This window comes from Galeopterus variegatus, unplaced genomic scaffold, assembly GCF_000696425.1.
Source record: "Galeopterus variegatus unplaced genomic scaffold, G_variegatus-3.0.2 Scaffold106, whole genome shotgun sequence".
Taxonomy (NCBI): Eukaryota; Metazoa; Chordata; class Mammalia; order Dermoptera; family Cynocephalidae; genus Galeopterus; species Galeopterus variegatus.
This window is the reverse complement of record NW_007726217.1, coordinates 428,613-441,907: the sequence shown is the minus strand read 5'-3', so window position 1 is coordinate 441,907 and position 13,295 is coordinate 428,613. Positions and strand designations below refer to the sequence as shown.

General features: G+C 41.5%; 1 protein-coding gene across 3 annotated transcripts in view; it reads right to left on the bottom strand.

Moving 5' to 3' along the window:
• The window catches only part of ZMYM4 (zinc finger, MYM-type 4), a 144,831-nt gene extending 132,495 nt beyond the window's left edge, over positions 1-12,336 (bottom strand). The window contains exon 1 of one of the 3 annotated variants that reach the window (XM_008585292.1): positions 12,012-12,336. In XM_008585292.1, the coding sequence (XP_008583514.1) occupies positions 12,012-12,059 (48 nt within the window). In that variant the 5' untranslated portion in view covers positions 12,060-12,336. Of the gene's footprint in view, positions 1-504; positions 546-12,011 lie in introns of those variants that run through there. The other 2 variants (XM_008585300.1, XM_008585310.1) reach the window with 2 other exon arrangements.
• Between the last annotated feature and the right edge of the window lie 959 nt (positions 12,337-13,295).

Sequence of the window (13,295 nt, the reverse complement as noted above, 5' to 3'; positions counted from 1 at the left end):
AAAATGGTGTAGCACAAAGAGAGCAAACTTCTCATTCACTCTCTTTTTAAAGCCCTCAGAACCATGCCCCGGCCACTATTTTTAATCCATTCACTACAGCATGGTCCTACAATCTAATCATCTCTTCAAGGCCCCACCTTTCAATTACCATAATAGGATTTCCCACCCTCAACAGTTACAGTGGAAATTAAGTTTTGAGGATACATTCAACCCAAGGTATTCCACCCCTAGCCCCCCAAAACTCGTCTTTTTCACATACAAACACATTCGTTTCACCCCCACTGTCTTTAACTTGTTTAAACTCAAAAGTCCAAAGTTCAAAATCCCATCTGTGAAATCAAAAACAAGTTATCTACTTCCAAGATACAATAGTGGGGCAAGCACAGAGTACATATTCCCATCCAAAAAGGGAGAAATAGGCCAAAAGAAAGGGGTAACAGGTCCCAAACAAGTCTGGAACCCAGCAGGGCAGGCATTAAATCTTACAGCTGATGAATCACATACCTTGATGCCATGTTTGATGTCTTCTGCATGCTGGTGCAGGGGTTGGGTCCCCAAGTCCTCAGGCAGCTCCACTTCTACGGTTTTCCTGGTCTCAGATGATGCTTTAGATCTCACAGGCTGGAGCTGCACACTGATAGCTCCACAACTCTGGTGTCTCCATGGCAGTCCTACTCCCATGGCTCCACTAGGCATGGTGTTGATAGGGTTTCTCTGCTGCAACTCCAACCCCACATTTCCACCTGGCATTGCTCCAGCAGAAGCTCTGTGCAGTGACTCCACCTGACAGGTATCTTCCTTGGCCCCCAGGCTTTTCCATGCATCCTCTGAAGCCAGAGTGGAGGCTCTCAAGCCTTCAGAGCTCTGGCATTCTGCAGACCTAACACCACGTGAATGCCGCCATGACTTCTGGTTTATATTTTCCAAGCTGCAGTTCCAGCCACACCTGGGTCCAACTTAGCTACAGCTGGAGTGGCCAAAGCACTGGGGTGCTGGTGCTGGAAGCAGCTTCCCAAGGTGATCCTGAGCAGCAAGTCTGTGGAGGGTGCCTCAGGCCTGTTCCCCAAGATCATTCTGTCTCCCTAGGTCTTTGGGCCTGTAAATGGAAAGGTTGGCCCCAGAAGCTTCTGCAATGCCTTCAGAACCTTTTCCCCTTTCTCCTGATAGTCCCTTTCTTTTTTACTAATCTTCTTAGCACCATTGCACTTTTCTTCTGAAAATTCTCTCTGCTTCTCTACCACATGGCCAGGCTGCAAATTTTCCAAATGTTTACACTCTGCTTCCCTTTTAAATTCTGGCTTTATGTCATGCCTTTGCCACCCTATCTCAGTGTAGGCTTCTAAAAGTAGCCATGCAGCTTCCTTAATGCTTTGCTGCTTAGAAATTTCTTCCACCAAATTCTCTGGTTCACAACTACTAAGTTTCAACTTCTGCAAAGTCCTAGGGCGTGGACACAATGCAGCCAAGTTCCTTGTCAGTTCATAGCAAGGTTGATCTTTGCCCCAGTTTCCAATAAATTCCTTCTTATTTCTGTCTGACCTCCTTAGAACAATTTTTATAGTCCATATTTCCATAAAGTATTTTGGTCACCACCATTTAACCAGTCTCTAAAACATTCCAAACTTTCTCAGGTTTTCTTGTCTTCTAAACTTTCACCAGCATCTACGCTTTTTTCTAGTCTGTTCCTCCAAATTCCTCCAGCCCCTCTTCAACACCCAGTTCCAAAGCCATTTCCACATTTTCAAGTATTTGTTATAAGCAACGCCCCACTCCTGGTACCAATTTTCTGTATTAGTCCATTTCTGTTGCTTGTAACAAAATACTTGGAACTGGGTAATTGTACAAAAATGAAATATACTGCTTACAGTTTCAGAGGCTGTGAAGTCCAAAGTCCAGGGAACACATCTGATGAGGTGACTCTACAGCAATGCAGGGGTCTTTCTTCCCCCCCCAAAAGATGACTGGTAAGGTGATCTTAACCCTTGACTTGGTGTTGTCAGCACTACACTCTCCCAAGTGAGCTAACCGGCCATTCCTATATAGGGATCCAAACCCATGGCCTTGGTGTAATCAGCACCACACTCTCCCAAGTGAGCCACAGGCTGGCCCAATGCAAGGGTTTTATATGGCAGAAAATGGAGAAGCAGAGAGAGAGCAAACTTCTCATTCACTCTTTTTAAAGCCTTCAGAACCACGCCCCTGACCACCATTTTTAATTCATTCACTACAGCATGGTCCTACAATCTAATTACCTCTTCAAGGCTCTGCCTTTCAATTACCATAATAGGACTTCCCCCACTCAACAGTTACAGTGGAAATTAAGCTTGGGGAAGACATTCAACCCAAGGCAGTTACCCTAAATACTTATTCATTCCTCCCAACCTACTTCAACTTTTTACCCTTCAACCAACATCTCCCCATTCCTTCCAACTCTCAACCTCAGGGAACTACCATTCTACTTTCTGTTTCTACAAGTTTAAATGTTTCTGATTCTACATATGAGTGAGAACACACGGTTTTTGTCTTTCTGTGCCTGATTCATTTCCTTTTATCTTACATATATTTTAACACAAAAAAACTAAAGTAATTGTTTAAATATAAAATAGTAATTTTTTAAAAGGATCCAGGTGCCAACCTTAAAGACCCTGGTGTGGGTTGAACTGTGGTCCTCAAAATTTATGCCCACCCAGAACCTCAGAATGTGACTTTATTTGGAATAGTTCTTTACAGATGTAATTAAGGTAAGGATCTTAAGATGAGACCATCCTGAATTAGTGTGGGCCCTAAATCTAAAGAAAAGTGCCCTTAGAAAAGATAGAAAATGGGCCGGCCCGGTGGCGCACTTGGTAGAGTGCAGTGCTTGGGAGCGCGGAGGCGCTCCCGCTGAGGGTTCGGATCCCATATAGAGACCGGTCTGCTCACTGGTTGAGCGCGGTGCGGGCGCGACACCGAGGGTTGCGATCCCGTTGCCGGTTGCGGTGCGGGCGCGACACCGAGGGTTGCGATCCCGTTGCCGGTTGCGGTGCGGGCGCGACACCGAGGGTTGCGATCCCGTTGCCGGTTGCGGTGCGGGCGCGACACCGAGGGTTGCGATCCCGTTGCCGGTTGCGGTGCGGGCGCGACACCGAGGGTTGCGATCCCGTTGCCGGTTGCGGTGCGGGCGCGACACCGAGGGTTGCGATCCCGTTGCCGGTTGCGGTGCGGGCGCGACACCGAGGGTTGCGATCCCGTTACCGGTCACGAAAAAAGACAAAAAGGAAAATAAAGAAAGAAAGAAAGAAAAGATAGAAAAGATGGGCCGAGCCCGTGGCGCACTTGGGAGAGTGCAGCGCTGGGAGCACAGCAGCACTCCCGCCGCAGGTTCGGATCCTATATAGGGATGACCGATGCGCTCACAGCGCTCACTGGCTGAGCATGGTGCGGCCGGTCTCAAAAAATACAAAAAAAAAAAAGAAAAGATAGAAAAGAAGACACAGAGAGAAACCCATGTAAAGACAGAGGCAGAGACTAGATGCTACCACAAACCAAAGAAAACTAGGGCCACCATAGGCTAGAAGAGAAAAAGAATTCTTCCCTAAAGCCTTCAGAGAAAGCACGGCCCTGTTGACACCTTGATTTCAAATGTCTATCCTCCAGAACTGTGAGACAAGAAATTTCTGTAGTTTTGAACCACCAAATTTGTCATAATTTGTTACAGCAAACCTAAAAACTAATACAAATTTTGGTACATGGAAGTGGGGTGTTACTGTAACCAAATACCTAAAAATGTAAAAGTGTCTTTGAAACCGGGTAATGGGCTTGGAAGACTTTTGAGAAGCATGATTAAAAAGTAGAGATTGCCTTGAATACATGGTTGGTAGAAATACAGATATTAAAGGAAATTCTGCTAAGGGTTCAAAAGGATGTGACCATCAAATAAGAGAAAACTTCTATAGTCTTAGAGAATACGTATATCATGAACAGAATATTCATGAATATTCTGGTTCATAACAACATTCTGGTTTAGGATGTGTCCGTTTAGGTCTCAGAAGGAAATGAAGAATATGTGACTGGGAACTGGAGGAAACATGATCCTTGTTAAAAAGTAACAGAAAAGTTGGCTAAGTTGTGTTCTACAGTTGAGCAGAACTTGGATTTGATAAACTTGAATATTTAGCCTAGGAGATTTTCAAGCGAAGTGTTGAAGGTGCAGCTTGATTTCTCCTTGCTGCTTATATTTAAATACAAGAGGAAAGAGATAAATTGAGGAAGAAACTGTTAAGAAAAGTGAAACAGATCTTGGTTATTTGGTAAGTTCTTCGATTATTCCAGATTGCAAAGGATGCTAAAAATCAGGAAATTCACTATTAGAAAAGTGTGTTCTAGAGAAAGGTCCAAGGATATAGCTGGACAGCCACTCACTGAAGACAGTAGCTGTATGACTCATGGATCCAATCAACCATCTCAACAGAAACCAGGAATGGAGATGGGGTTATATAGTAAGGATCTGTGAAGAACCCTGGTGTTCAGTGATGTGGATCCCCTTGATATATAAGGAGACTTGCAAAGTTTTAAAGAATATTCTACCAACAAAAACAATGTCAGCATGTACTGAAAGAAACAGAGATGGAACAAAATGGAAAAAAATCAAAAAACTGACTTCTAGGATCCTACAGGCAAGAAGTGGGTTAACAGAGCTAATCAGCTACAAACATGGGCTCCCCTTCAAAAACAAAGTAAAAATGATTATGAAGGCAGGCTGCAGACAAGGAGGCAGAGGCCAGAGAAACAGGTCCAAAGCAGAGATTGACAAAGCCTCCACAGGCACAGAGGGTAGAAGATCAAGCCACAGAGGATTATTCACAGGCCTTGAAACCTACAGAAATTTGTTCTGCTGGGTTTTAAACTTACTTGGGACCAGAGTCCCTTTTATCTCTTCCATTTTCTTCCAACATATTTTGGAAGCAGAAAACATGTTTTCTAGTTTCACAGGTCCACAGAGGGAGAGGAATCTTGGCGCAGGTGGATCACACCCAGAGTCCACATCCATACCTAATTTAGATGATTTCAGGGATGAGATTTGGGACCTTTTGAGATGATGACATTTAGAAGAGACTTTGGACTTAAGAGTTATGCTGTAATGGGTTGAGACTTTTGGGGATATTAAGGTGAGGTAAATGTACTTTGTATATGAGATCCACATGAAGTTTGGGGGGGTCAAAGGGTGAACTGCAGTGGGTTAAATGGTAGTCCCCAAAAGATATGTCCACCCAGCTCAGAATGTGAGCAGAATGGGTCTTTGCAGATATAATCAAGGTAAGGACCTTGAGATGAAATGACCCTGGATTAGGGTAGACCCTAAATACAATGAAGAACATCCTTTAAAAAAAAACAGAAAAGACACAGAAAGAAGGCCACAGGAAGATGGAGGCAGAGACTGCCACAAGTCAAGGAACACAAATCAAGCCACCAGAAGCTGGAAGACAAGGAGGGATTCTTTCCTAGAGCTTTTAGAAGGACCATGGCCTTGCTGACACCTTGATTTTTGGACTTCTAGCCTCCAGAACTGTGAGAAAATAAATCTTTGTTACTCAAAGCCACCAATTTTGTAGTAATTTTTTACAGCAGTCTTAGGAAACTAATGTAGACCACTAGTGATCAAAGATGTGACAAACTTGGACATTAAAAATAATGACCACAATAAAGGTCAAGGGTTCAGATCCCAGCCAGCTGCCAAAAACAAACAAACAAATAAATAAATAAATAATAATAATCACCACAATAAATTAAAACATATCAAATAATATTAAAATTCATGAGTTCATAATGATATCCCCTCCTAAACCTTTGGGACTTGCTAAGGCATCAATTCTTTCTTCTGAAAATTGGTAAATAAAGGGGGAAAAATAAGCACTTACCATGTTTTTCCTATACAAATGATATTACATGGTAACCACATAATTGATGAGGGAATTCTTTACGGAAGAATTCCAGTTAATAAATATAGGAGAAAAGATAGAAAATCACTTTTCCAGTGAAATAATGGGTCTAGACAACAATCAATCATCAACAGCTGATAAATCCATTAGATGAAAAGTTAAGAAGAAACTGTTTGGATGCAACTAACAGAACCTATACCAAATGATCAACTTTAGTATCACTAAAAGTGGGACAACTATTATGTCTCCTGGAATGATGCAACAAGAATTCACAGTACCATCTAAAGGGGTAAACTATATATCCTAATTTGTCTAGAACAGTCCTAACTTATGGCTATTGTCCCAGTATAATTATTAATAGCACCCCCTTTCATTCTCAAAATTGTCTGACTGGAAAAAATTATACAATTACTCTATTTTTAAATTTTTCTTGCCAAAGAAATTAAACCTAAATCTCATCAAGCTTTACCAATTCAAGCTCTCAATCTTGGCTGCAGACTGAAATCACTTGAGTAATTTTTTAAATATTGATGCCTAGATTTCACCCCATGGATTCTGATTAATTGATCTGAGATATGGCCTGCGAATCAGGATAATTATCCTCAGATAATTCTAATATTCCAGCCAAAGTTCAGAACCACTGCTGTATATTTAACCATTAATTTGTGGGAAATATGAAGGGCAAAGGAACATGTTAAACACCACGACAAGGACTAAATCAGCCAAATCTATAATGTGAGAAATTCTCCTGGATAAATGACGTGGTTTTTAAACAAATAAATAGCATTGGAAAAAAGTACAAAAGATATGGGTTAGGGACAGGAATGGTTAAAAGTTAAGAAAAACTTGAGACATATAAACCAAATGAAATGTGTAAATCTTATTTGGATAGTGATTTAAACAAACCAAATATAAAAAGACATTTAAAGAATCACAGATATCTGAACACAGACCAAATAAAGGAACTCTTGTGTTAGATGTAATAGTATTGTGGTTGTATTTGTTAAAAGTTCATACCTGTTAGAAATACACACAAGAAGTTTTTATAGATTAAATGATATCGTACTTGATATTTCCTTGAAATCATTTCAACAAGGAAGGAAAGGAAAGAAAGGAAAGAAAGGAAGGAAAGGAAGGAAGGAAGGAAGGTTAGCTCAGTTAAGAGCATGATGCTTATAACACCAAGGTCCAGGGTTTGATCCCTGTAATGGCTATCTGCCAAAAAAATAAAATGAAAGAGAGAGAGAAAAAAGAGAGAAAGAGAAGAGGGGAGTGAGAAGTTAAATGAGACAGGAATGGCAAAACTGTTCAGTTGTCAAAACTGTCTAACCTATACTACATATCAAACAGTACAACTTTCAAGTTATAGTTGCTACCGGTTTAGCAAATTAAATTATGATCTTGAGCAAATCCCTACATGCCTCAGTTTCTTCATTAATAAAATGGGACGATAATAGTGAGTACCTTGTGGAATTAATGAGGATTGAAAGATATAGTACATATAAAATATTTAGAATGACTGGCACTTAAAGGTTTATAAATACCCAGTAATATTATTTACAGATGCCTCTGCTAGTTAAAAGATGGGAAGCAGTGTGAAAATAACTTAGGATCATTGTCAATACCAGAATGACATCCTCAAATGGTCTCTATACAAAGAGCTAATGCATTCTTAAAGCAGATGATTCACAGTGTGTACATATGAATTGCAAATATTTTAATGACATACACCACCATGTTTTTAAGTAATGCATTTAGCAAAATGACAGAAAAAAGAAAAAGTTCATTAAGAAATTAAGAGGGATCAACCTTTTACAATTATTTTATTATAAGATATTAAAATAACAATCCAAAACAAAATTTCTCCATAATCCTATCACATAACAAAATCACTGCTTTCATTTGTTCATGTTACTTTCTTTTTTTTTTTGTCCTTTTTGTGACCGGTAAGGGGATCACAACCCTTGGCTTGGTGTCGCCAGCACCGCGCTCAGCCAGTGAGCACACTGGCCATCCTTATATAGGATCTGAACCCGCGGCGGGAGCGCCACTGCGCTCCCAGCACTGCACTCTCCCGAGTGCGCCACGGGCTCAGCCCATGTTCATGTTACTTTCTTTTCCTTGTCTACATGTTCAATTTTTACATATTTACAATAATATCACAAATAACATTTTATAGTTAACATTTTCACTTTTTTTTTTTTTGTCCTTTTTTGAGACCGGCCACACCGCGCTCAGCCAGTGAGTGCTGTGAGCGCACCGGTCATCCCTATATAGGATCCCAACCCGTGGCGGGAGCGCTACTGCGCTCCCAGCGCCGCACTCTCCCGAGTGCGCCACGGGCTCGGCCCAACATTTTTCACTTTTATACCATGAGTATGTTTTCAACTTTGAGAAATTTTCACTTACATGCCTGTTTCTTTCTCATCTCCACCACGTGAAGGTAATCAATAGTAACAGCCTGACATGTACTCTCCACAACTTTCTCTGAATTCATATACAGGCATACACAGACATATGTGGGGAGGGGAGAAAGGTAGGTTTGTTTTCACAAAAATGGAAGCATACTACTTATACATATGCTTTCTCTTTTTTTAAGCATACCAAACATATATACCTCAAATTTAATATGCAGATTAGTTTAAGTATGAAAATGGATACAACTTACTAGACCAGGTAATAACACATAACACATACATTTACAAAAGTTATTATTTTGCATGTAAACTTTGAAAAGATATAGGGATTTTACAACAAAATATGGCTGCCAGATTTAGTTAGACTTTATACTTCATAACACACTGTTTATTATAATAGCTATACATAAACTATTTATAACAAGCCTACCTAAGGAATCTTAAAACCTATTTTGGAAAACAAAAATTTTACAATCTTAAAAAAATTCATAAATACTATCCCCAAAATATCCTAACTTTAAAGTGTGTATGCATGTGTGTGTGTGTGTGTGTAATGCTGGCCTTCATATATAGGCACAAGGATATGAACTTGGTTCTCTATATAGATGGAGATAGTGCTGACCAACCCACATACTCAGTTCCCCCACGTTCACAAATTGAGAAACCGGCATTAAAGAATAGTCTGAATACAATCACATAGTCTCACAGAATATAACCAAATCAATCTTCTCTAATCAATAAATACTATTCTAACTACCCAAAAGCATGAAAATAAGACAACAGGTAGACCTACAAAGCATCTAAGGTTGTTAATCCCATGGTCTTAAAATGCAGTCCTCTCACATCTAACCATAATCTAGAGCAATCAGAAGATCCCTAAATCTGGATTCACAGAAGAGAACTCAGGCTAGCTAGTTAGCTCATTTGGTAAGAGCACGATGTTACAACACCAAGGTCAAGGGTTTGGATCTGGTACTGTCCAGCCTCCAAAAAAAAAAAAAGAAAGAGAACTCTGGGGGTGTAAAGGATGATATGAAAAATTGATAAAAGCCCCCAATATTACCAAGCAGAGAATTTGGTACCCAAGCCATAGAGCCTCTGCTGTTAACAAGTAAACTTTTCTAACCAAAATCAATAAAAGTCTTTTGAACACCTATTACATGGAAGTCATAGGTGTTGGAGATGCAAAAAGCAATAAAATGGGCCCTCTCCTAAAGGAGTTCACAATTTAACAGGAGAGCTAGCATGTACAATTACCATAAGTATCATAGCAAAGACCTAGCATACAGCTCATCAACTAGCATAGGTGCACAACTTTTTTGTGGCTTACTATAAAGGTCTAAAGCAGTAAGCATCATAAATACAATACCATGCCATCAATGCAGTTTCAGATTAAATAACCTAAAGTTATTATCTAGGTCTATGTAGTTAATTTGTTTTAACCACCTCAAGGCAAGCAGTCAAATTATTTAAAAAGAAATTGTATTCCACAATCCCCACTAATCTATTTGGAGTACACATAAGGAATCCACGTGGAGTTTGACACATAAAAAAAAGTGGGAAAAAAGGCACTTGTACCATTTAAGACAATCCTATTGAACATTCTCACCAAATATTAAAACCAAAATGAATTATGGATCTAAAAGGCATTGACTGTAATGTTTCTCCACAATGAAAAATAACAGGGGAAGACCTGTACAAGTATTGTGTACGTTACATACTGTTAAAAATAATAATGTTTTGATTGCTACCAGTGTGACACCTTTTAAAGGTACTACAGGAGAAAGAAGAATGTATTTAAAATCTAGTCAAATTTGTTGCCAAAGTGCATAGATGTTCTCTAGAACATTCTATGTTAAAAGGTGAATGACAGCAGCATTAGCGGCAACAGGATGCAAAGATCTCCCTGAATTAACATTACACATCTACAGTAATTTACCCTATATATTTTAATTGGTGGACCATATGCCATATGTCTTCACTCAAGCAAAATGACGATCCAGTTCAAAACTGATCACAGCTTGAAAAACAATTTAAAATTTCAAAACACCAATATTTGTACTCAATGAACTATTTGGGCATACCATCATATTGCTAACTATTTGGGCATACCATCATATTGCTTAACTTGCTCTATCTAGACTACTGCATGAGGAGAATCTAACATTTTGTAAACCTAAGACTATTAACATTAAATTTTAATTGCTCAAAATACTACAATGAAATGCATTAAAATAAGATGACTGATGAATTCATGCAGGAATAGACAGATGGATAAATATGTGACAATACAAACACAGTAAAATGTTAATGGTAATCGGGTCTATGGATGCTCCCTGTCGATTTTTCAATTTTGCTGGATAGTTGAAAATATTTTCCTAACAAACTGCTGGAAAAATGCTTCTTTGGTTATTTATAATTTACGCTTTTAAGGAGAAACGTGTAGATTAAAAGAAACTCCTATTTGAACACAGGCACTCTAGTTGAGACAAACCTGGATTCAAATCCCAGCTCAGCCTCTTAACTAGCAGTCTCATCTTAAACAATTTAAGCTCTCTACGCCTACATTTCCTCATCTGCAAGTGGGTTTTATACAGAGTTACTGTAAGATTAAATTCTTCACGTAGAGCACTTAGCACAGTGCCAGGCACATAGTAAACACCCAAAATGCCAGCTGTAATATCAATATGAGATTGCTAATTTTATGCTACATTGGAAGGGCATTATCAAGATTAAGAAGTAATTTTTTAACCCGGTTGGTTGGCTTAACACTAACTGATCGTTTTGAGACTAACCCCAAAGAGAAGATTCCTATAGGAAACTTTCTCTTTAATTTGCTAAGGGGGGAAGAAGTAAAATAAAAGTCAAAAAAAAAATATTGCTCAACCGATAGTGCAGTATTGTTCTCCATCTGAAAAAAAATCATTCAGAATTAAATAAGAAAAGTTTCAAGATAAACTTTAAAAGGCATTCAACAACTCCTAAGCAGAACTGGCTTCACCTCTGCAGGATGAATGGGTACATCCTCGTTATGACAAAACTTGTCATACTCTTCCACGTTTCCAATTGCGAGTAGAGAGACCAGACTAAAACATGACATTTACGGTTATTAAAATCTTTCTCCTAAATCAGGACATGCCAGCGATCCCACTTCTTCGCAGGTAAAAAGCACCACCTCCACTTTGGTCTTGATAACGGTTATAGGGGGAGGGGAAGGAGGCAGGAAAATGAATTCGCGATGGTGTTACTTAAGAATCCTCCTGGTTTTTCTTCATGAGACCCCTCCACGACTTATTCCCGCCACCGCCACCCCCACCTGACCTCTTCCCAGTTAAACTTCCACCGACTCTAATCTACTGCAGAAGCACTTAAGAATCTGACACCTTCCCTCCCCGGGCGCAGATAACCCACCCCCAGCACTGTGGGCTGGAGAGGAGGCCCACAACAACCCCCGCCCCTCCCCCTCCCACCCAGCAGCAAATCTTTGTCCCACCTGCCGAAAAACCATTCGCCAGCGCGCTCCAGACCCAAGATTGCCTCAGACCTGCCCACAACCTTTCCCCAACCAGGCCCTCGGCGACTCCTCCACGAGCCGGGGCATCGCCCACTCCCGGCCCCAACCCCGGCGCCTGCCCCGGGCCGCGCCCCGCCCCCCGCCGCCCGAGTTCTGCCTCACCTCACCTACCCTCTTTCGGGGGCCGGACTCCACCTCTCTCTCCGCCATGTTGGGCCCCGCTCGGAACCGCTGTGGCTCCTGGCGCTGTGGCGGCGGCACCTCTCGGGCTCCCGGCCCCCGCCCACACTGCAGGCACGGCCGCCTCGCGGCAGCTTCCCCCAACCCGGCCGGGCCTTGAACTGAGAGTGGGGAAGGGGCAGATGCCGCGAGCCGGGCCTCAGATCCTGAGATCCCAGGGGTGCGCGCGTGGGCGGTCGGGCCTGCCCGGGAAAGGGGGGGGCCGGGACTCGGGGGGTTAATGGCCTCCAAGGGGCCCCGTGAGTAGGATTATTTTCTCTCAGAGAAATTCCTCCGCCTGCGGTTTCTTAAAGGGATCACCAAACCAGTCCCTTGCGCGCGCCCCTGATGCGCAGGCGCACCTTAAGCCCCTCCTTCCTTTCCCACCAAGCCCCCGGTCCTGAGCGTGCGCGGTAAGTGGCCCAGGGTAGGCCGAATCCTGCAAGTCTCTTTGCTGCCAGCAGCTGCTCCCACCACTCAACTATGGCGGCTCCCTTAAAGGGCCCATGACGCAGTGATGAAGGAGGAATGAAAGAAATTAGTGAAAAGACAATCTGAAGAATTGGGTGAAATTTCAGTGGGAAGTCCACATCACCATCGCACGCCTGATTACAGAGATGCAGTTGAAAAGGCAAAACGATGGTAAGCCCGAGTTCTCAGTGGACCTCTGAACATGAAGAATCCCAACCAATGAGGGAGCAAGACAGTCTCAAGGAAAACCAACTTTCCTGCCTTTGGACAGCCTGATCTGAAGCACAGAGCATAGAATATCAAGGGCCAACTCCTATAGTCTAACCTCAAAATCAAATCCTTTGGTGGTTTTGAAGACTGAACTAACTAACCACTGGAGATAATTTCCTCAGTAGTAATTTGTCTTTGAGAATAGAAAAATGGGGAAGAATCTTGAGAATCATCTACTTCAGTGCTTCCAATGGTAAAATTGCAGCCTGGTCATGGGAAGTAATTTGCCCCCAAAATACCTAGTGGCTGGTGTGGAATTAAAATCAAGATTTGAGTCACAGTCCTTCAAGCCTTTCAATGCACCAAGGTGTCTTCAAAGCAAGATATAAATTTGTCTTAATCTGATGTCCCTAGAAGATTAAAAATGAAAGTTCTGTGATATTTCAAGAATATTGTAATTCTCCTGTGAAGACGTGTGATGATTTGCAGGTGTTGTATGTCCTCATTCGCCTCCATTGCAGGAGCTGGAGAATCTAATTTAAAGGA